Consider the following 25523-nt stretch of genomic DNA (forward strand, 5'->3'; position numbering starts at 1 on the left):
ATTGAGGACGTAGTGGTATTACTCTTACAGAAAAGCTAAGATTCTTAAGGACAAGAAACAAAACAACCATTCAAACAAAAAACTATGAGTGTCCAGTTTTAGTAAAAAAAAAAAAAAAATGTATTGGAGAGATGGGTCAGTGGTTAAGAACACTGGCTACTCTTCCAAAGCATCTGGGTTTGATTCCCAGAAGCCACATAGTGGCTCACAATTGTATCTATAGCTCCAGTTCCAGGAGGACTCATGCCCCTTTCTAGCCTCTGCAGATGCCAGGCACACACAGCACTCACATTCAAGCAAACAGTCACATACATAAAACAATAATAATAAAAACCCTTTGGCTTCTTCTTTAAAAAAAAATCTGTAAGTAATTTTAGACATTTATATTTTAATCTACAAAATATTTCCTCCTCTCTCCAGTGATATCCTTCCAAAGCACAAAGGTAACAGGTGTATACTACAATGCCTAGGCTATATTTCCATTATAATGAGGCAGTCTCTCGATGAGGTTTATGCTTACATGCAATTTATAGACAAGAGATAACTATCCTGAGACATTTGGGAATCTATTCTATTGTAATGTCTTTCAATAGTGATCAGGAATAAATCATTACAAAGAAATGTAAAAATCAAGCCTTAGGGTTATTTCTTATTTATCTCAGGGTGTTACAGAGAAATCTATACATTTGATATGAAACCGTGTTTATACGTACATACTAAAACATTATCAGCTGGCCTTATAGAGGTAACAAGAAAGGAAACATGGCTATGTGCCCTATTTAGTGACACTAGAGAGGAAGGAACCAAAGCTACTAAAAAAAAAAAAAAAAAAAAATCCCAAAAGCTGGAAAGTTCTGAGTATGACTAGGTAAAGAAGTTTTCTGCAAACTATTTCACTCACACAGCTCATGAATTACTGAAAGTGTTCACAGGTCAGAAATTACTTCTAAGGCCAGAATAATATAGTTCAGTTAACAAAGGCCAGAATAATATAGTTCAGTTAACAGAGTGCTTGCCTAGCATGCATGAAGCCCCGAGTTTGATCCGCAGAACCACATAAGGGTCATAAGTTTAAGGTTATTGTTGTGTACATAGCAAGTTTGAGGCTGGCCTGGGCTAAGGAGGTTCCTGTACCTGTTCCCTCTGCAAAAAATAGTTACTTCTAGTAGTCTTGTTGTCGCTGGCTTCTTGGCAGTACCTCAATTGCTGCTTAAGAAGTAAAAAATTGAGATAATTAGAAACTACTCAAGAAAACGGTTCATTCCATTCTAGAAAAAAAAAAGGAATATATCTAAGGAAAACAAAATAAAAGCGTGTGTTTGATGCCTTAGATGGAAGCAACAAAAGTTATTAGGAAATAAAAATTATAAGAACTATGACTAAAATACAAAACAAGTATTTAAGCATCTTAAAAACTAGGACATTTGCAAATATTCAAGAATACACTATAAAATAGTTTAAGGTCAAATTCCTACTTAAGAACAAAATTACCATATAGAGAAACGAGCAATAAATTTATCTTGCAAAAATACTTTTTAAGTAATTCTAAAAGAAAAAAAGAAATTCTAAAACATTACGCATTCTAAAAACAAGACAATACAATGTTTTGGTCTAGGAATGGAAACTTATTTTATCTAAATAGCTTTCCTTTTTTTACATTCCCTATTAGCCAAGAACACTGAACCATGATATTTCCAGAAAGACCCTGCTCTAATAAAGAGATGAATGCTTATAATCATTTTCATGGAGTCCAAAGAACAATTCAATTTTGAATGAAAAACAAACTCCATCTGTGCAAACACTTAAAGTCAACAAACAGCAAACAACAAAATTATCAGCTGTGTTCTGAGTAACAGAATTTGCATATCCTTACTGCTGTTTTCCATAATCTCAGGAGCCAAGCGAATATAACTGGATAGAGGAAATGCCAGAGACAAACTAAATGACGGAGCTGGAGAGATGGCTCAGCAGTTATGAGTGCTTGTTGCTCTTCCAGAGAAGCCAGCTCCAGAGATGCTACGCACGTGCATTCACACGCACACAACTACACAGAGCCACATGCACACAATTAAAAACAAAGGAAAGCCAAGACTAAGGAAGCCAGGGCAGGCAGATCTCTATGAGGTCAAGGCCACCCTAGTCTACACAGTGAGTTCCAGGACAGGCAGAGCTGCAGAGTTAGATCATGTCTCAAAAAACCAATAATAATGATAATGATAATAATAATTTAAACCCCCAATCAATATTTTGAAGGAAAAAAATTTAAGGAAAAGTACTTAACCAATACTCTAGTCTAATATGCAAAGAACAGTTGCTAGTTGACACAGTTCTTAAGAGACACAGCACGATTACTTACTTTCATTGTTAATGCTACTTGAACTCACTACTCAGTGGAAGATGACCTTGAATTTCCGATCCTCATGCCTTTGCCTCCAGAGTGCTGGTATTACAGACCGTACCACCAAACCCAGCAGCAGAGACTCGGTCTAAATCTTTTGTGAATGGGCTCAAAGACACTGACCTTCTTCTCCCAGAAAAGCGTGTCCACATACAGTTGTGCACCCACTGCTCAGATAGCCTTATACGCAGGTAGTGAAGATTAACTTAAAGAAGTTAGAAGGGAACTTCCTGAGTTAACGTTAAAGTGCTACTTTGGTTTACATAATGAATCTAAAATTAACAAAGCACTTTCACCTCCTAAGCCCATTAGTGTCTATGAGTTAGCTGGGACAGGCCTAGATGGTTACAACTTCTCTTTTACAGTTAAGGAAACTGAGGCAAACTTGGCTAGCATATTCATTCAGGCAGTAATCAGAGGTGGCAGTAAGACGTGACCACTGAGGCCCAAGAAAAGACCATCTTTATTTGAAATAGGACAAGTTAGAAAACAGGACATGGGCTGGAGAGATGGCCCAGTGTTAAGGTGCCCACATTGCCTGATCCTCCAGAGCACCCAGGTTCAATTCCCAGCAAGCACTTGGCAGCTCAACTGTCTGTAACTCCAGTTCCAGGGGATTAGATACCCTCACACATACATGCAGGCAAAACATCAACGCACATAAGATGAAAAATAAAGATAAATAAAATAATTTTAAAAAGCAGGACATTTTTCTATTATATATCTGCATATTTTTATTTTTAAAATATTAATAATAAATTAGAGATATACCTTATAATTATAAGAAAAATTAAGTACAAAGCAAGAGGTCAATTTAAAAAACTTAGCTTTTAATTAAAAAATTTTACCTAAGCAATTGCAGACAATTATCAGTAAAAGCTGACTTGGAGAAAAAATTTTGACTAAGAGTGAGAGGTCTGAGAACAAACAGGGGCAGCAAGCTAGTGAGGCAGCACCATGGTAGAGCACTTGTCTGGCAAACACAAGGCCATGGATGACAGCAAACAAACCCCTGTTATGTGACTATAAACCAAAAGTAAGTCATATGGGACGTCACTGCCAAAAAGGCAAAATCTACATTAATAGATTACTATTAATCTATTATAAATAGATTTAGTAGTTATTATAAATAACGACTAAAAACGTTATTCTGTCAGTATTAACTGAGAAAATTGGGAATTCGTTTATCATTTGTATTTTCACTATTGTAAAGTTTCATATAACATCTGTAATTTATTTCAACATGTAACTACATCCTTGTACTTAACTATGTATCACTGAACTAACAGGGTTACACAGGACAGGACACATTTCTCAGCATAGCAAACTGGCCTGCTTCCCAGTAACAGTAGTGCTATTACATGCTTCCCACATTCCAGGCACTTTCTAAGCCTCTTAGCATGAACTTCCTTCATCTTTCACTATGAAACAGGTACTGCTTTCATCTCACCCTCAAGTGACAGTGTGGAGACCTAATGAAGATAAGTAGGTTTCTAAGGGTAACAACTACACTAAAGCTCATACACTAACAGACTTGTGAATCCCAGGCTACAAACGTCTATTCTAGGGCATCAATTTTAATATTTCAAGCATATTTCATAATTTCTATCCCTTAACCTAACACTATTCACCATTATAATAAAGGTTTTGAAGAACTCAACAATACCTCCAAATCTACTGGGATTAAAATTTACTTATGTTCTTTTTTTTTTTTTTTTTTTTTTTGGTCCAGGCAAGAGGGACAGAGGGAAGGACGGGGGGAGGGGGAGAGGGGAAGGGGAGTACGCAATGTGTGTTGTCATGTTTCTGGAGTACAATATGCGGGGCAGGACAACCCAGACATCACTCTTAAACCACCAGAAAAGACTGTAACAAATGATGCTCACATCAATACATACAAAAAAATCTGTTGATTTTAAGTGAGAATACTTAAGCTCCTTCCAGTTTTCTGAAAGTTCAACTAAACCACAGCAAACCTTTGTTATGTGGGGGTAATGGAAACAACATAGATCTCCAACATATTTAGGTCATTTTGTTCTGTTCTGATCTTCAGTCTAAGTGTAATAAAAACAAAGAAAACCCTAGTAGCACCTTCCTTTGACAAAAAGTATTTTTAACTTACCACATACTAGTGAATTCTTCAACTAAGCTGAGATTAAAAGAGTTTAGTTCATTGTTTTATTATTACTAGTTAATGGATATTTTAAAGATACAAACAAAGAATCTGGAATCTGGAAATACAAAGACTTATAAAGTCATAGAACTGTATAAAGAAGCAAATAATGCTTTCCATGTAACTTTGTAAAATCACCAAACCAAACCAAACAAAAAGGGAAACCCACCTTTGCTGTGGAAAGGAAATGACAGCAAATGTGCAGACATAGATTTTTCCATAGCACATCTTGCATGTATTCTAATAACATTTACATTTTGGCAATGCCATTTATTTCAACAATATTTAGAACACATCATAGCATGTTCGCTCTCAAAATTTATTTTGATAACTTGAAGAATTAAGCTATCTTTTTAAAACTAATGGATTCCTTGACACTGTGGACAGACATACATGTAAGGATTCTCTGAGAAGCCTCTATAGTCCTTCAGATCTGTTATAAAATATATAATGACATCCAAGTTAAGAACTCCAAGAAATTTAATTACTACATAGCGACCAAGTGGAAACAACCATTTCAGACACAATTCATCTCTAATATACAGGTTAGAAGACTACTTTGATAGCTTCTTTAGCACTAAAAATAATTTCTTTACATTCCCATTGGAAGTTAATTTTTGTTAGAACCTTGCCAGAAATATAAAGCAAAATAAAGACAAAAATGAGAACATTTCCACAACCTGACCTTTACAATACTCTAGATAAGTCTGGAATTCTTCTGAGGTAAGTGTGGACATGCTTGGAACTGTCCATCTGAACAGAACATTATTGCAGCAAATGCTATGACCTTTAAGGACACATGCATGCTGACAACAGGAGGCCTCATTCTCTCTCTACCCAGATGAGACTTCATAATTAGCAAAACAGGCAATAATCTTTACCTCCTCTACTTGGGTAGGAGGAAAACAGGAAAAAAGAATACCTCTAAATAAAAGGTCAACACACACTGATAAAATATAATATCGCCTATCCAACTTTGTACAATTCCCCCCAAATCCTGAAATCAATGACTTATTGCTTTACAGAAGCACCATCACCACCACAGGGAATAGCATGCATTTATAAATAGATTAAAAATACTAATGTGCTGGAAGTGGTGGTGCACTCCTTCAACCCCGCACTCAGGGAGGTAGAGGCTAACAGATCTCTGTGAGTTTGAGGCCATTCTGGTCTACATAGTGAGTTCCAGGCCAGCCAGGGCTACATACTGAGCTCCTGTCTAAAAAAAATAAAGAAAGAAAAAAAAAAAAACAAATAACAAAATAATAAAATGCTAATTAATAGAAATTATAAACTCCAACTAATTAACTTTAAGGACAGTGTAAAATTATAGGGAAATGTATTTTTTTTTTTAACGTCTAAAACTTGAATTAAGAGAAAAGCACTGAGACAGAAAAAGAGCTGGCTATCAAAGCACACCACCAGGGCTACAGTAGCATTTGGAAGACTCGTGTGACAGGGTGAGCCATCTGCCTCTGGACGCTCAGCAGCACACGTGGAAGTCATGGCTGTAAGTGGTCTGTCACCCTAATACAGCTGTAATACTGCTGCTTTTGTACAATGTACGAGAACTAATTGATTACAGGCAAAACTAGCTTAGAAAAGGGAGGCAATCCAGAATAAACTGATAGGTGCCCCAGGAGAGCGGACCATCAAAGACCACCACACCCTCACGGATCCTACTAGACCATGATGAACAACAGTGTCAGTCTGCAGTGGACCCCTAGCTTACTCACCTCCAGAGGCTGCATCTTGCTCTTCCCCTTCAGGAAATGCAACCTGGCTTGGCAAACTATTCCTAGACCGAGTAACTGTCTCTAACTGGGAAGCCCGGCCCAACAAGGACAGCTCATCCAGCACCTCTCCCTCTTTGGCCTCAAGATCTGACTTTGAAGTGGTTAAGGGCTTTATACTTTCTGGTGCCAGCAGCCTATTTGAGTCATTCAAACAGGCCACAGTGCCACTGTCCAAGCTCAGCACCCGAGCCCGCGTCTTGGCGCTGTTTGTGCTGGAAGTCCTTCGAGTGGCCCTCTTTTTGGCAGTTCCCTCAGGGTGAGCTCTGTGCGTGTGGTCTGAGTCTGTGCCCCGGTCCTTATGGCCATGTTTGGTCTTGAGGGCACTGTATTTGCCCTCAGGAGACTGGCATGAATGAGAAGTGGCGCTGAAAGAGCTATCACTGCTGAACTGGTGAGCGGAATGAATACTTGGGGCTCTGCTCAGGTCACTCTGATCACTAGAGTCCTCGTCATGACAAAATACAGCGCTGTGCGGCTTGGTTCCAGACACTCCTCGAAAGGAAACGTAGTCCCTGTGGCGACTCGAGTCAAAACTGCTGGCTCGTTTCTTTCCTGTGCGCCGCCTGCCTGGCTTGTGGGTGGATGTCGTCCGGTGGATTAAGCTGGAGGATTTGGGTCGGACGTCTCCTTCCTTCTGCTTCCCACTGTCCTCTTTACAAACTTTGGAGTCTGTGGAAAGGCTGGGCTTCTCACCCGGCTCCTCTTTGCTCTCGGCACTCTGCTCCGGCAGGCTGTCCCCGGGGACGGTGAACTCATTTGCATGGGGGTTTTTATTGGCATCTTCTGATGCAGAGCTGCTGGGGGCAACCTGGTCAGGCTTCTCCTCAGATGCCTGAGCGTCTGGGGCCTCGGGAGGCCCACCAGGTGTACTCCCTTCTGGGGCAGTCGCGTCACTGCTAGTCCTTTGGTCGCCGGCACCGTGGCGCCTCTCCTCCGCTGAGTCAGCACGGCTCTCTTTCTTCCGGGCACTCTTCTTTCTCGCTTTAGGAGACTCCTCATGCTCAGACAGGATGCTCTCGATGTGCGTGGAGCTGGTCTGCTCGCTCTTATAGCTGCTCAGAGTGCTGTTGGTGTCCCTGTCGGTCCCACTGCAGTAGCTCTCGGTGGACCCGCTACTCCGTGTGCTCAGGCTCCTCAGGCTGTCCACGCTTTTTTCTGCGTTCAGTGCTCTGCTCCTCCCACACTTTGTGGGTGGCTGGGAATTACTTTTCTTCAGGTCGCCAGCAGGCTGAAACTCTGCGGGTGGACAGGACTTTTCCACTAAGGACTCTCTGGAGCCCGAGGGCGGCTTAGTCGAGTCTAACTCACTCACCGGGTCCAAGCCCCGTCTCTGCTGGTAAAGAGGAAAGTCATTCAGTGACGTGTCGGGAAACGCCACGGCGGAGCTGGAGGTCCGGGGCACTCCTCGGGGCCGGTGCTCTTTCCTGTACGAGTGTGAATGTAAAGGTACAAGAGAAGCTACTTCTGTGTCACAGGCACTGGAAAGTGACTGGTCAACGTGGTGGTGCTGGCTATGACTTGGCAGGCTCACTTTGTCACTGAAGTCCCTTGGCAAGTCCTGTCCACAAGAGGACAGGGACGGCTGAATAGAAATGAAGGAGTCATTGGAGACCAGGCGGAAGAGCTTGCGATCAGTCGCCAAATCTGTTTCAAACACATTTGAAAATGTTAATACAGATGCTCGCTCAGCCTCGCTAAAGTTTGACAAAAGAGAATTCACAGCATATGGTAGTAAATCAAGTATAAGCAATCCTCAAGCAGTTCACTCAACAAGTTGGCCCAAAGAGCTGTTTTCTGTTTCAAAACTGCACAAAGAAACCATTCTGACCAATGGAATGCACTGAACTTTCAAATCTTTTGTGTTATTCAAAAAGGCTTCAGAGAAAGTTTCTGTATGTGTGTGTGTACGCATGTGGCTGTCTGTCTGTCTGTCCTCCCCTTTTCCTTCCCTCCCTCTCTTTTGGAACAGGGTCTCACTATTGAACCTTGGCTAGTCTTGAACCTCAGATCCTCCTGACTCCGCAGTTTCAAGTGTGCACCACCATAGCCTGCTGCCAGCTCTATTTCTAACCTACTAGTGAGTAGCCCTGGGTTACCATTGTGAGCCTTTGCTTCTTCATCTGAAGGCTGTGGGATCAGCCCCACTAAGTAGCAGGCAGGAATACACACACATAATTGTTTATATCTAATATATTAAAAATATAATATATTAAAAATTAATAGTAACTGTCATTATTTTACCTACGGAAAAACTTTAATTCTTTTAAAAAACAATAGGATTAATTTTACAAATAAATAAAAACCTAGAATGGGGCCTCCAAAATCATTAAGTGGGCAAAGTGCTAGCTGCCCAAGCCTGGCCACCTGAGTGTGATGCCAAGAGCCCGTGTAACGATGGAAGGAGAGACTAGCACCACACGGCTGTCCTCTGGCCTCCACATGAACACCACAACACGTGCATGTCTACACCAAATACACATACAACAGACAATAAATTTAAAAAAAAGTTAAAACCTAGAGTAGGAAGAAACAAGAGAATCAGAGTGCTGGTCAATGCTCAAATGAGACACAACATAATGATGTAAGGAATCTCATGGTTTGTGAACCACCAAATGACAGACACTCACAGGCCCCACTTCTGAGGAGATGTGACATGTGACAGTATCGAGGGGAGGAAAATCAGTTTAGGGGTGCCCTAGAAGGGTACACCATTGAAGGGATCCACTGTAATTACAGGAACAGCGCAAACTGGGTAGGGAGTATGTATGTATACACACATATATTTTAAACCAAGACTCAAAGTTGGGATGAGGTAACAAGGGGCAGGGGATGGATGTGGAAGGAGTTGGGGGAGAAGTGAGAATGTGATCAAAATACATTGTATAGGTGTATGAAACTCTCAAAGAATAAAAATATAATAAACAAAATCATGTGCAGCATGTTAAGTATCAACAAAAAAGTAGCAATAATTACAGGCTAAAATCCTACATTCTCTTTCACCATTGATGAAACAATGATAAGATGCCTCATGAAAAAAATCTTACTCTGTATTATAAAAGCATTCCTTCATCTTCCATTTAAGGTAGGAGCTACTGACTTAAAATAGCATATATACTTCATAAATAGAATTATGTATATACAAATGTCCATCTACCCATACAAAAACTGATTTATAAAATATAAGTTTTGGCAGAAAAGGGATGCCTGGACCTGATGTTAGCTTCACAAAAAGAAAATTATTAATTTGGATATGATGACACATGCCTGTAATCCAAGCACTTAGGAGACTGAGGCAGCAGGATCATGAGTTCAAGGCCAGCCTGGGCTATGAACACAAAAACAACAACAACAAAACATTCCTTAATTATTGTAACCAAGTAGACAAACTATAACTCCGATTCTGTTCACTTGAATCTCAATGGTAAAAGCAGACATTCTCTCCTAAGATTAAAATAAGAATGAAGTTACCACGCACATTTAGGTAATTCAAAAAAATCGAAGTCTGGGGCCAGCAAGGTGGCTTACTGTGAAAGGCTTATCTGAACTGGATCCCCAGAACCTATATAAAGGTGGAAGGAGAGAACAGTTCTACAGAGTCATCTTCTGACCTCCAGAGCATACAGGCGCGCGCGCGCACGCGCGCGCACACACACACACACACACACACACACACACAAACACAAAACGCTCGCACACAAATACACACACAATCTATTAAGAAATGGGACTTTAAAAAATGCTAATGATCAGAGCTAGAAAGATGGTTCAGCAGTTAGAGCACTGGCTGCTCTTTCAGAGGACCAGGGTTCAATTCCCAGCACCCACACAGCAGCTCACAACATCTGTAACTCCAGTTCTAGGGGTCTGATGCACTCTTCTGACCAAGCATGCAAATAATGCAGACACACATGCAGAAAACACACACATACATGTAAAAACAAATTACTTAATAAATACTGAACTCTCTTAAATGTATTAATGCTCACACCCAACTTCCCTTCAAGAACTGTGGAGAGGGCTGGGTGTGCGTGTGCACACACGGAGCCAGGCTGATGGCAAGAGTCTTCCTCAGCTGCTCCCACCTTACTTTTTGAAACAGGGTCTCTCACTGAACATGGAGCTCACTGACTTGGTTAGCCTGGCTAGACAGCAAGCTCCAGCAGTCATGTTTTCTCTCTTTCCCCAAGACTGCGATTACAGGCGTGTACCACACACCTCATGTTTTTACATGGTGCTGGGGACTGAACGAAGGTCCTCTTATTTCCACAGCAAGAACAACCAGAGGCTGTAGGTAGGCTGAAGAAGCAAAGATGGATGGTGGCAGGTGAGGGTTTCTTCTTTGGGGACAAAAATGTTCTGATAACAGTAATATAATCTTGTGTGCGTACTAAAAGGCACTTTAGCTAGAAGGGAGAGTTTTATGGTATGAATACTGTATCATAATAAAAAATAATAGGACACAAAGTTAAACACACACACACACACACACATGAGAATGTTCTCAGTGGCAAAAGTATGAATTACTTTACTCCTCACACTGAAGTGTTCTCCTACGCTAACATCTACCACACTTATATATAAACCAAAAGCATGCCTCTCTCTTGGACAGTCTCTATTAATGACACAACATGCTATTATTTCTCTTAAAATCTATACTCCCTCCCCTGTCTCTCACTTCTTTTGCTAGTTAATGTCTCAGTTCTCTTGTCCTTTGCAAGAATTTATTGAAAGAGTCGTTGATAGTCACAGGAGTTAATTTTTCTCTTCTAATTCTCTTAAGCAGTTCTTTGGGGGTTTTGTTCGCTTGTGTTTTGTTGTATGGTGCTGGAGACTGAGCTGATGGCCTTGCCACACGCACATGCTAGGCAAGCACTCTAGCACTGAGTCACATTCCCAGTTTTAACAGTTCTAATGCTACTCCTTGGAATGACCTATCAAGGTAAGCGGTACCTTCACTGTCATATGTAATGGCCAAGTCACGTCCTCAAGTTCCTTGATTCAGCAGCAGCGCTGACAGAGGGATAAACCTTTTCCACTCACGCTGGCATCCAGCAGGCTCAGTGCTGCTTCTGACTCATCAGCTGCTTCTATTCAGTCTAAACATCTTCAAAGCTACTGGCTCAGGGCAGTGCCTGAGGTTTTTCAGTTTTCTTTGTTCCCTTCCTCTTTGTAGATCTCTCCCAGTTTTCTGGTACCAGGATGAACATTCAGAAACATCTGGGACTACTGTCTCCATATTCTGTCAGCCCTGTATGTGCCTGGGGGTGAGCTATAATTCTGATCCTAGACAGGGAAGACATGAGTGCGACAAAGCAGGCAAACTGGAAAAATCTCCTAGGAAGTGAAGGCTCAGGCTGTACTCCACATTCTTGGTTCTATTAATAATCTGTAATCTTAGGACAAAAAGAGTATCAACTGAACCAAATGCTGTCCAACCAACCACCTGAACCCAAGCCAGTCCTAAATAGTTTCAGCAGCTCACACAATTGCCACTAGGTGGCGACAAACCACAGCCAGGACCATGTACGCCAGCTAACCTCGCAAAACTGTTAGCTTACCAACTACAGAAAAACCCAACTCAGTGTGTGCTTTTGCACTTTGTTTTGTTTTGCCTTGACTGATGGATTGACTGACTGAGGATCTCACTCTATGGTGGGGGCTGGCTTGGAACCCTGCTTCTCAAGGTTGGCCTTGAATTCATGGCAATCCTCCTGTCTCACCATCCAAAGTTATAGGTATGAGCCACTGTGCCCAGCTATAACCCTGTATTTGATCTGTTGGTTAGATGTCTGAGATATTTAACCTGACTTCTCTCTCCTCATGGCTGCTTTGAGGGCCCAAAGAATCACGTAGTAAATATGCCCCAAACTGAACTTCCCATCCTGTCCCTTCATGCTCTCCTATCTTTGAATTTAGAACACTCCCTTCATTTAAGGGACATCTCATCTTCCCTGTTGTCCAACCCATAATAGCCTGAGAATCACCCACAAGTACTACAAAATCTTATATAATAATACTAAAATCCACCAACATAGCGCGCGTGCGCGCACACACACACACACACAGAAAGAGAGAGAGAGTGAGAGAGACAGAGACAGAGAATGTGAACCGGACCACTTGTGATGCTTCCAAGGATCCTCTACGTGACCTCGCAACTTGAGCGTCCACCCCTCTGACAGTCTCAAAATCACAGGCACAGTGGCCGTTCACCTTCCTGGGAATTAAAGCAAGTGTCTTTGAAAATGACCCCTGAGACTTTCCACAGCCCCACCGCCTACACACGTTTATTACACCAGCCATGTTGCTCTTCAAACCTGACAGGCATGTTCCTACTTTACATCTCTTGCATTTGCTGTCACCCTTGCAGAGAAGGGGCTCCTGCCCTCAGCTTCTCTTTCTTAAGGCTTTGCTGTAGGGAAAGAAAAAGAAAACCCACTCTCTTTCAGATCACTATCTCCCTAGCCCCACCACTTACTAATTGCCATCTCTGTTCACTCTTATAACTGACTCACAGTAACACAACCCCATCCTGAGACCATGAAAGCCATAAGAGTACAAACTGTCTGTTCACTGACTAAGTTCCAATATTCAAACAGTGCCTGTACATAATCAGAACATGAAAATATCTGTTAGATGCACAAAAAATATGGTATGTTGTGTGATAAAAGCAAGTTATAAAACTGTTTGAGGGACCAGAGATGGCTTCTCCATTAGCAGTGCTTGCTACTCTTGCAGAGGACCTGAGTTCACGCGCACACTATTTTTTTAAAAACTATTTTAAAGTAGTAGAGTAGTCCGAATTTAGCGGTGACTGAGGCGAGTTTCCTCTCACTCCTCTTTACGCCACAACATGCTAATGTGTAAAGGAAAAGCAGCAACAGTGTTGACTTCAAACATGTTAAGTGACAAGCGAGTAAGTGCAAATGAAGAGAACCAGCTGAAGGCTGAGACAAACCAAGGATCACGGAACAAAGCCTGGCGGTATCTGTGAAGAGGTGTCAGTGTGGTACGACCCTGTCTACTCACAGACAGCTTAGGAACCTTCCCTCGGTGCAGGCTGGTACTGAGATATCGTATGGCCTGCAAAGCTACCTTGGCCTTTGCAAAACAAGCACGTGGACCCTACCTAGACAACAGTCTGTGCCATGTGAATCCTGGTATCATTATCTATGCTACTCTGGACCTGCTACAGTGGTAGTGTGTGTGTGTATCAAGCTCAACCTGCCAGATTATCATAAAAAACAAACTAAAACCCTTGCCTAGTGTGCTTTCTAGATATAAGGTAAGATAATGAGATAAATGACTCCCAAATACAGACAGGCTCAGCCCTCTAAGACTACAACCTCATTGTCCAGACATTACAATGGTACAGATTGTAGAAATGGGTACTGTAATATGCAAAGTAATCATTTTCCTTTACATAAAAGAAAAAGAAACCCATACCATCACAATGTTTAGAGGCCTGAGGTGGGGGAGGAGGCTCAAAAGCAAATTAACAATGACAACATATTGCAATTCTGAAAGACAAGAGAGCTACAATGGTAAACAACAAAACATGCCTATAAGAAACAAAGTTTGGTGGGAGTGGGAGTGGAAGAGGGTAGCACGCCTTTAATCCTGGCGCTCAGGAGGCAGAGTAAGGTGACTCTCTATGAGCTTAGGGAAACCTTGGTCTACATAGGAAGTTCCAGACGAGCCAACGCTGTACATTGAGAGCCTACCTTTCTCAAAGAGAAGAGGAGAAAAAGAGAAATGGAACTGGATAAAACATCAAGCTGATGGGCAACTAAAGGACAGCAGATACTCATGTGCCTCTCACACACTGGGGAACACGTTCATAACATTTCTTTCTCTGCTTACCCTAACTTAACTCAGTATGCTGCATTACTACTGTTCTAGAAATTTATTTTATTGTTTCCTAAAAATCACCATGTTAGAGCCAGGCATGGTGGCTGATGCCTGTAATCCCAGCACTTAAGGAAGCAGAGGCAGGAGGATCACCCAAGATTTTGAGGCCAGTCTGAGCTACATAGTGAGTTACAGGTCAGCCAGGGCTATAGAGCAACAGACTGTGTAGAAAGTTAGTAAACAAACAAACAAACAATTCTGTTAAATGTGAGCACAAGTTCAAGGCACGACGTCACTGTAGAGCACTCCTTACCTTGCTCTTCACTTCCTTCTTTACAAAGACTAGAGCTCTGGCCCAGACTTAAACTTATATCATCGGAAGTCTTAGCAGTGTCCGTATCTCCTACAAGGTACACAAACACATGAGGACATGACACTGAAGAAAAGGCACAGCAAAGAAGGGGCACAGAGCCTGGGACCTCTATCAACCACAGCAGTGCCTGCACACGAGGAGCCCAGGTGTGGAGAGGGCACTGAACTAACGACAGCGGACCACAGGGGAGTATAACACAACACAGTATCACCACACGATACAAGCAATGTGGGAGAGTTTGCGTTAGCTTCTTTAAAGACAGATTCTAAAAGGAAATGCCACTTATTTTATTACAAACCTGAAATGAGGGGAATTTCTTTCCCCAGGAAGGGCAGAAACTACAACACTGAAGAGCAAAACTATGATTATTTTAGGTAAATATGCAGAAAGAGAAAAAAAATTCTCTTTTAATGTTTCAATTACGCTCACATTTTAAAAATTTCACAGCAAATTAATTTTTCACAAGTTGTACCCATACTTAGGAAAGCAAGTCCACTTATGCCAAAAGGTTTCTGTAAATCGGAACTTGTAAAAATACAAAATGTTCAAATATTTTAGTAATACTTAGATGATGAAAGGAATAATAATTTAAATCAGGCAATTTAATAAGATCATGTTATACCTAGATGTATTTAAGAAATTCTTTCATTATATTAGAATGCTGCCTTTATCACAATGAGAGAGAAATGGACAGTCAGTCAGTGCTCAGTTAGGCCATGTCTACCTTTAATAGTTGCTGCTGTTCCAAGTCGAGAGGATCCAGATCCAATCTGAGAGCAAGGCAAGAAGGAAATAAAACTAATTAACACACCAGCTACAAGTTACCACCAAGTCAAAGCATCACAACTATCAAAAGTATCTTCTGCGGCATGCTTTCAGTCACTTTCATCGATATTTAGATACCTGTTGGGCACAGCCGACCAGAGGCACACAGCTGAGGAGCCCAGTGAATGCTCAGGACTGATGCAGTCCCTGGGGCCAAACACCTGTCACCGCCAGCAAATTGCACCATATAGTTACTACAATTTTTTACATTACATCATGGCATGTTTGTGTTATAAAGCAAAGCAAAGCCACACACTGAGTCTGTGGAAAATAAACTGAAGGCTTCTTAAGGCACGTAACAACAAAGTTTGAGGGGACAAAATATACTGATATGACACAGAGAACAACATAAGTTCTTACTGTTCTTAGTTCTAAGATATGAACTTTTTTTTTTTTATTGCTGGCTAGAATTTAAAAATATATATATATATAAAAGTAATAAAAATCTAGCCATCACAAAAAATAAACTCTTCACACAAACTGTAATTGTAACTGATGAGCTTTTAATATTTATATTCAAGATAGCCTAACGTTTTCCTAAATGTTACAAACATTATTTGTACAACCACATAAGCAAATAACACAAATTTCACAAACAGAGAACAAAAACAATATAGCATGACTCTGTCAACTGGGCCAGCAAGCTGCAGCAGCTCTTCCAATAAGTTCATTTCAATGCACTCAAAGAAGACAGTTTCCCACATTTAGCATTGTAAGTAAAACTTGAATCATACAATACTTACTTTACTCAAACCCTCCCTTTCACTGAATCACTGTAGCCACAGCATTCAAGAAACAAGCTTGGAAGACAGGTGAATGCACTGGCAGAGCAGGACGAACTTAGTTTTAAGCTGGAAGGCCATCAACTACTGTCTCGAAAGTAAAGACTCAGTGAGCTAGACTGGAGCTGGATGCTGTGACGTGTGAATAACTTGTCAGAGCAAAAGTGGGTAAGAGTAAGCATACAAACACCAATAAAAACGAAGCGTTGCCGGGCTGGCAAGAACACTGTCAGAAGAGTACTTGCTGTGCAAGCAGGGGGCTCTGACTGTGGACCTGTGTAAAACAGTGGCGGCCTCTGCAAGCCCACCACGAGGTAGGTGGAGAAAGGCAGATCTCTGGAACTCAGCATGTACACCCCCCCCCCCATGTACACACATGCATGGACATGCTCACAACACACAGAATGCACGCACGCTAAGCTTTGCAATATTCTGGGGCAGTTTGTAAGCTTGATTTGCTCAGGATTTCTTAACATCTGCTTTAAATACACCATCAGGCACTGTACTGCTCCTGAAAGGAAACAGTCACAAGGCCTGGTGTTTCCAGCCCCTGATTTCAGCACATGGGAGGCTGGAGTGGGATGACGTCAAGTCTGAGGCCAGCCTGGCTTTACTGTGAGAAACTATTTCCAAAATTAAAAAAAAAAAAAAAGGAATATAAATAAGTAAATAAGCCCCTTATTTTTTTTACAGCAAAACAAAGTTCCATTCGCCTACTAAACAGCTAGACAAGTTACAGGGAAAATATTATTTGTCTACTAAAGATGCAAACACACAGTAACTTTGTAGATCAAACTGTAAACAAGCAAACACAAACACCATTTAATGTATATTCTCCTGGGAATTTAAACTTACAGAACAGTCTCAAATATGAATGCTAGTTATTTGTTCACTGTCCTCAAATGTTGCCCAGGTGTGGCCCATGTCTTTGGATATGTGAGAAGTGGGCCCTGGCCCCATCTAGAAGGGGCCATAGGATGTCGTTCTGATGACTGAATGTAAGGAAAAAGTCCCCCTCCCCCCACTTACTTCCTAACTCCTGCCACAGCAACACAGCTCCAGCTGTGCTCTCCCCAGGGGCTCATGGACAAGCCTAGAGAACAGACATGGCGGTCAGTACACAGCCACCAGCAGACTCACAGCAAACACCAACCCCACTCCTCTAACCCCTCTTAGGTGAGCAATCACCTGTCTACTGAAAACAGGTCTTCTGTTTGTTTCGTTTTCTGATGAAAGAGGTCTTAATGGACACCACGGATATTGATTCTTAATGCTTATCTCTATCAAGCCCCTCTCCAAAATCAAAGAATCATAACTATTTGTATACAACAGATAATAATATGAACTACAGAAATGTCACTGCAGAAGAGCTCATGACATTGACATTTTTGACACAACCAACAGAGAGAATGCACTGTGACTCCACTATCTTTAAAAGTTCTTATTATGTACGATATCACGAAAGATTTTAATTTTATTCTTTAACCCTTGTTTATAAATTTTGAAACAGTGAAAAGAAGAAAAAATTGTTGGTATCTCCTATACTTAGAAGTGAAGCTTCTCATTTAAGTGGCTTATATAAATAGTCCTGTGTTTGTTTCCTATGGTGAGCAAAGACCCAGCAAGGACTGAGGACATCAGACAAGGCCACATCCTACATGGAGCCTTGCCCTTCTCTCCAGCTGCAATTAACTAGTCTTCCTCTGAAGCCAGCCCCCTTCTGCGCCACTCTAACGGCAATTATGGCTCTGTAAAGGGTTTTGTACTAGTTCCTCAGTAACAGGCCACAGGACCATGGGTTACTCTGGTCACAGTCTCTCTGGCAGTGAGACCAAGTCACCATCCTAGACCCAATATTTACCTTGAATATTTACAAGCACTAAATTATTTGAAAGAAGGCAAGAGACTGACAGAAGGGGGAAGCAGGGGCCGGGGTGGGGGGTCTGAGGGGAAAGGATTAAGCAGAAGCCAGCAAGGATGGGAAGGGGCAGGCTAGAGGAGTACAGGAAAGATATGGTGGCTCCACCCGGACACGGTCATCACTGGGTAGAGAAGACAGCCTGTAAACAACTGTGACAACATGTATGACAGCTACGCAACAAATAACAGACACGTGTCTGTATATATCAGCTGTGTGCGTGAATATTACTAATGCCTTAAATCATCTTCTTCACTTTAGCTCCCCTCAAAGACAAAAATAATTACGTCAAAGCCATTACACATTATAAACAGTAAAAAAACACCAATAAGGAAAAATTAGCTTAAAATGTTCCCTGGTTTTAATGAAAGAATTACTACTATGCCTATGTTATGTGTGTAGATGCACACATGCTTTAATTATGTTATGTAAAACAAGTAGAGATAGATCAACCAAAATGACACCATGGGCAGGTTTCCAAAGGTGACTGGTCCCTGATATGTCCTTTGATCTGTCCTTCTGAAATTAATCATCACCACCACCATCATCATCATATCAAGACTGGCTTTCCAAACACTACGGGAAATGCATGATAACAGCCAGAGTTACCCTGTTGCCTGCATTTGTAACTGGGCCAGGGAAAGCCAGGAATACAAATGCTTGCTGTGATTACTGATTCAGTTGTTCATTCTATGAAGAGAAACTGAGGAAAGCATGAAGACAACCAAAAGAAAAAGAAGCTGGGAAGCAGAACTTCAGTATAAACAGATACTGTGCAATCTGAAACTTTCAAGTACCACTCTACTTACCATGGAAACGTTGCCTTTTTGTCTGGATTTTTTTTTTTTAAATTACCCCATTCCATGGAGGATAGAAAGAGCTTAACTTTAACACCCTCTTTGTTTTAAAACGCACAATGATTTCACAATAAAAACTGTTACTAAGAACTTAACCTTGGAGCAAATCGATGAACACGTATTAGGAAACAGAACCCTGCTCGAGATTCTGGTCCACAGACTGGTGTTTCTATAATACTGTTCTGCATGTTCAGCATCCAGAGAACCAGGCAGCTACTGTCAAGTGAGGGGCCAAGTTCAACTCTATCTGTAAAGCTTCATAATCTATACACATAAAGGTAATTAGCAACCCCAAACTGATAGTTAGCTGTGCACAAGGCAGGCTGCCGCAGAATGAGAGAACAAAGTCTTCAGTGCAGGCTTATAACGTGCCACATACAATACAGCAGAAAGTATGCTGCAATAAATATAAGCACTCCTCTACAAAAGGGCCAACACCATCAGGTCTGAAAATACTAGGCATTTGGATTCAAGAAGAGTTAAAGTAGGATAGGAATCAAGAACTAAGTTTCTCTCTGAGGTGTACGAGGTAAGAAGAGCATTTTCAACCCCAAGCTATGAATGTGATAAAAGGAACCACGTACGTGACAACAGGAATGCTGGAATGGGATTAGGCAGTGAGTTCACTGCTAGACCCTGATGGAAATCAGCTGTTTCCTCTCCATAATGGAAGGACTGACACAGTGACCACAAAACCCCAATTACATAAAGTCCTATTGTGAGACATTTCTTTCAAAGTTTACCTCACTCCAGTTATCTGCTGAGAAAGCAAGAGGGAAAGAACTGCCCAGAACCTGGTGTGGTGCAGCACACTGAAGTTCAGGACAGGCGAGAGTGGAGGAGCAGAGCTGAGGTTACACATACAACAGGCCACAGCCTTGTCAAAGGAAACACTCTCAGTTACATTCCAAGAATAAAAGTTGCACCACAGAAATACACTACAACTGTCAGAAGTAGGTTTATATCCACTTCTACCGTGACCATTATTTTTACTTTTTAACCATGCAGACATCACTGTTTCCAATATGGACTAAGAAAAGTAAAGAGGATGCAGCAGGTAAGCTGGAATCCCTACAGCATTCATGATTGCTTCATCAAAGGTAAGTGTAGGCAGAGTATGTAGTACACATCCAGCAAACATGTATTAGCAATGTGAAAGTTAGTGAGAAATAACAATTAGGGCTGCAGAGATGGCTCAGGAGGGTCCTCTGCTCTTCCAGAGTTAGGGTAAAAGGGCTAGGGAAAGAATACCCTGACTTGACCCCCAAGACCGAGCCCAGGGCCAAAAAACAAGAATCCCACCAACCCCTGAGCTTACCAAAGAATTCTACCAATCCCTGAGCAGAAATCCCACCAATCCCTGAGCTCACCCCAAGCTCAGGCCTTGAAGTTCCACCAATCCTCCACCAGAAATCTCCACCCTGGAAAGCTCTACCCCCAAGAAACCTCTATAAACTCTGCCTTCTGTTCAGTTCCCTGCTGCATCTCACGTGAGCAGTGGCAGCCACCCTCCTGGGTTTCCTCCCCACACCCAATAAATCTCTTGTGTGAGGTTTGTTGTATGGTGTGACTTTGTGATCTTCCTTGGCTCCCAACGGCCAGGATGCAGAGCAGAGACGCAACTTTCTCTGAAGCAGAGCTGTAATACTTCTGTAGGGGAAGCCTTTCCCTTCAGAGCTACAATACTTAATACAGAAGACCTGGGTTTGATTCCCAGCACCACACTGTGACACACAACCATCTGTAACTCCAGTTTTGGGAGATCTGATACCCTCTTCTCTCTCATCTCTATGGGTACCAGGCACATGCATGGTACAGAAACCCATACAAGTCAAATTAATAATTAAATTAAAAATAATAACAAATAAGGATGGCATAGATCCATTAAAAATGACCATCAGAGAGAGAGAGAGCGCGCACCATGAACTCATGGCTCTAAGTATGAGAACGGCTGACACTACCACCAGGAAGAAGAGAATCAGGCACAACATAGGAGCACAATCCTACCTGGTTGCTTGGGTCTAACCCAGCATAAGAATTTCTTGAACTGCAACCGACAGGAGGTGTGGCCTCTCGAATAAATTCTGACATCTCAATCCCTCCACCAGGATCGCTGTAGGAAAATGAGAAAAAGAGAGCAACCGTCATCAACTGTCACTGATCATCTCCTTTGTTTGAGGTTCTAGCTTGTTCTCTATAAAACCAGGAGGTCTTTTTTGTTGTTGTTGTTTTGTTTTTGCGACAGGGTCTCTAAATAGTTCTGTCTATCCTAGAAGATACTAAGTAGACCAGGCTAGCCACAAACTCAGAGATCCACCTGTCTCTGCCTCTCAAGTGCTGAGATTAAAGGGGTGCAACACTATTCCAACAGATGTCCTGCTTTTTCAAAGAGTAAAATAAGTTAATGAAGACTTTTTGTAAGTCTGAAGGTTGGAATTATATAACCACATCACTGTTTGTAGGTGCGCAAAACTCCTATCTCACACTGTCTACATAAAACCCATTGAGAAATTGGCCTTAATTATAAAAAGTAAATAATTGATGACACATGCCATAAAACCATTCTTGCACTGAAGTTATCGCCGTTTGTTTCCCAAGAGTAAGAGGCCAATTGAAAGCAATCAGATATCACGTTAGCTGATGTCTCTAGGAGATACGTCTCACTAATTGTGTGACACAAAGACAAACATACCAGAAGACTCATCCTGGGTGAGCTGTTTTCAGCTCTACTGTAAGCAAAGTGACCTCACCTAGAATATTAAGTGCTGTAAAGAACTAAAATCCTGTGATTTTAGATGTTTGTTGCTGGGCATAGTGGCACATGCCTTTGAAGTCAGGCAGATGCAGGTGATCATTGTGAATTAGAGGCCAATCTGGTCTACACAGTGAATTTTAGGACAGCCAGGGCTATGCAAAGACTGCCTCAAAAAAATAAAAACAAAGATCTGTTTGCTAAGCTAGAAGCCTGACTATAAAAAGTGATGTCATATAGTAATAACAGGTCTTAGAAAATCAAAGGGCAAGGTATTAGGCTCAAAGAGCTAATGGTACCCACATACACTACTTAGAAATAACAGTAAAAATTAGAGAAAAACCTAACAAATTTCAAAATCTGAAAGTGTTATATGTTTCCTCAGGAACACAAACGTAAAATAACTAATAATCCTATTTACTATCAGAAACTGTTTACTTGTTCTAGCTTACACTCTTGCTACCCACTATCTAACTCAATCCAAAAAAGCACCCCCCAAATTTTTCCGATGATCTAATCACCTCACCCGCAAACTCCCACAAGGTTTAGATTTTGCTAACTCCAATACATGGGTCTCTACCTGCTAAAGACACAATCAACACAGCCCAGTTCTGGCCACTGAGACCAGTTCTAGAGAAAGCTCACTAGTCCATTTCCTACTAGTATAGATCAGGCCAGGAGTGTTCCATGACTGAAATACATTTCTCTGTACCTGCTTATTGTTTTAATCTTAATTTTGTGTGTGTGAAGGCTACCTGTATACATGTATGTGCACGATGTATGTGCCTGGTGGCTGCAGAGACCAGAAAAAGACCCTGTATCACCTAGATCTGGAGGGACAGGTGGTTGTGAGCGGCCATGTGGATGCTGGGAACCAAACCCAGGCCCTCTGAAAGAGCAGCCAGTGGTCTTAGCTGCTGAGCCATCTTTCCAGCCCACATATGTGGTAGTCTTGATGCTCTGACTGTAAAGCCTAGAGCTACTACAGAGACTAAGTGAGGCCAGGATAGCAACGGTCACCTTTATCCTCAGCACTCGGGCAGGCCTATCTCTGTGAGTCCAAGACCAGCCTGGTTTACATTCCAACTTCTAGGCCAGCCAAAGCTGCATAGCAAGACCCCAAATCACGTTAAAAACAAGCAGCAGCAACAGCTGACTGAAAGAAAAGGTTAGAACCTGGCTATAAGAAGGGAAGCAGTGTGTGAGGTGCTTCATCCTGACCTACCTAAGACAGCCCCACATGCACACTTTGTACTACTGTGAGACATAAATCCCCTTAAGTGTGTCCGGATGAGCTGCTCTGCTATAATCAAAAGGGAATTCACCTGCAAGCATAGCTTTAGAACTATTTACTACAGCAGCAGTTTGGTTTATAGTCTTTCTATTACTAAAGGTCTCAGAACTATAATGTTCCTGGTTTGCTTAATGGGGTTAGGCCATTAGGAACTAACCTTCTAACTTGCTATACATCTACATAAATACAGCATCATAGAAACTAGTTACCCGATACCCTACGTGAGGAGAGGGGGTGTGTTCCAGTTTGTTAGCTGTTCAGCATTAACTCATACCAGCCAAACAGGCTACACCAAGAACTTAAAGAGTATATAATGTGGCAGCTATCACTATACTGAGTCTGTGATGAGAAACACGCAGCAATGCTACTAGAATGGACCCTCTCAGTCAGATCCACAGGCCAAAAAATACTCAAATGTATGAATAGACATTTGTTTATTCAGTCAGAGGCAAGGCAAGACAATTTTGTTCACTTTTTTCCTTTTTGTTTTTGTTTGTTTGTTTATTTGTTTGTTTTGAGACAGTTTTTCTTCGGAGCCTTGGCTGTCCTGGACTCACTTTGCAGACCAGCCTGGCCTCAAACCCACAGACATCTGCCTGCTTCTGCCTCTCCAAGTGCTGGGATACAGACATGCACTACTGCACCAGGATTTGTTCACTTTCATACACTTTTTCTGATAAACAAACAAACAAATAAGTAAATCCAAGTGGTCATAATCTAAACAATTATATCCCAGCCTTGTATTTATTTTGTACTTTTTGATGAGATCTTCCCTAAAATTTGTAAATGCTACTATTCTTGTTTTACAGATTAAAAAAATATATATATTAGAAGAGGTAAGCTCTAGCAAGAGGTTTCCAAGTAACTGTTGACATAAGGAGTTAGTGTGTGAATGAATCTGCTTTTATTTGCCTACGCTTGATGCAGGAATGTTTGCATACAAGGTCTGCAAAACTTAGAACCATGCACGTTCTTTCTAAAAAGCTGCACTGTCCTTCAACAATAGACACTTAAGTTCCTTCTGGCCCAACTGCCAGTTATTTACCATTACTTAGAGCATGTTTCTTCACTGTGTCCCTGCCAACACCTGGGCATCGGTAACTTATGACTGTGGGGACTGGCCTGTGCACAATGGCTGGCAGCATCTCTGAGCCTTACTTCCCTACAACTGGTGCCAGCAGCACAGTTGTGAAAACTGGAAAGTCTCCTAGAATTGCCAGATGCCCAGGGGCCAGAATCACTCTAGGATGAGAGACAAGGATTTAGAATGAACGCTGGTCCCTTGTTAACACAGAGGGATAAGAAAGTTATTCAAGAAACACCGAAGGGACAAAACTGAAAAGAAAACCTTTATTTTAGAGAATAAATGTTTCTAATAAAATGTGTATCATTCTCTCATCTCTACAACCCTAGGTACAGCTTAACACACAAATTGCTTTTCTTATTAGCGAGACTTGCCAGGTTTAGCAACAGAGAGCTCAACACACTCCTGTCAAGTACAGCAGTTTACAATTCTTCTAGAAGCAAAGTAGTTTACTGCAGTAAGCAATAAACCAAATTCAGGAAACCTCTACCTTATGCCTTAATTTCCCCATCTGTTAAACAACAAGTACAGGTGGAGGCAGAGAAGAAGTTGTCTAACAAGATTTACAGAGACCTCACAAACGAGGTTTTAGATCATCAGTGTCATATAAACTACTGATGCTCAGGCTTTGGTCAAAAGCACCACAACCCCCTTATAACACTAAGTTTACAATTGTAATCTAGATTATAATGATGCTCGTAAGCACAGGAACAGATAAAAGCAATGTTCCGAAGCAGAGTAGACCTCGCTCAGAAACCTTAGCCCAAAATCCAGCTTCATGTAGATTAAATGAAGCTTTGGCTGGTTTCTAGTATTAACAAGCATTACTGCCATGAAAAACAGAATATGCAGTCTGTCTCTAGCATACTAGCACCCAAATCCTTAAACTTAATGCACCAACTTCCTCTTACAAAGTTTTTAAAATGTAATACAAACATTAAAGATTCAAAGTATTTTCAAACTGCTGTATCACATGAGAGGAACTATAAACATTAAAGATTCTAAGTATTTTCGAACTGCTGTATCACATGAGAGGAACTGAGAAGCCATGAGGCTCCGGTGTCATTCACTCATGTAGTAAACTGAGTGTCCCACGGTATCAAGCACAGTGGCTGGCTCTAGAGAGAAACTGTGCAGTCCTAATTGTTTCCTTCCCTCAGAACACAATGTGAGACTCACAAGTGGGAGAGTCAAGAAAGGAGATGCAAAACCAAAAGCCCACAGCAGGAATCTCAACATCAAATTTTAAAAAGAAGAAGAATCCTCAAAAACACTAAAAATAAATCTACTCTGTGATCCAACTATACAGTTCCTTGAATATAACCAAAGGAGTCGACACACTACTCCACAGGTCCTTGCTCAGCGATGTTCACTGCTGTTCCTATCACAATAGCAGCTGGGAGATGGAACACTCCAAATGTCC

General features: G+C 41.5%; 1 protein-coding gene across 3 annotated transcripts in view; it reads right to left on the reverse strand.

Annotated features, from left to right (window-relative positions):
* The window catches only part of Pcnx1 (pecanex 1), a 104402-nt gene that overhangs the window by 73048 nt on the left and 5831 nt on the right, over positions 1 to 25523 (reverse strand). For all 3 annotated transcript variants that reach the window (XM_055592799.1, XM_055592798.1, XM_055592797.1), the window contains exons 2-5: positions 20978 to 21083; positions 15313 to 15358; positions 14529 to 14618; positions 6308 to 8011 (exon numbers count right to left, since the gene is read on the reverse strand). In XM_055592799.1, the coding sequence (XP_055448774.1) occupies positions 6308 to 8011; positions 14529 to 14618; positions 15313 to 15358; positions 20978 to 21083 (1946 nt within the window). The remainder of the gene's footprint in view (positions 1 to 6307; positions 8012 to 14528; positions 14619 to 15312; positions 15359 to 20977; positions 21084 to 25523) is intronic.

Source organism: Psammomys obesus, unplaced genomic scaffold (assembly GCF_907164565.1).
Source record: "Psammomys obesus unplaced genomic scaffold, mPsaObe1.curated_primary_1811, whole genome shotgun sequence".
NCBI classification, from domain to species: Eukaryota; Metazoa; Chordata; class Mammalia; order Rodentia; family Muridae; genus Psammomys; species Psammomys obesus.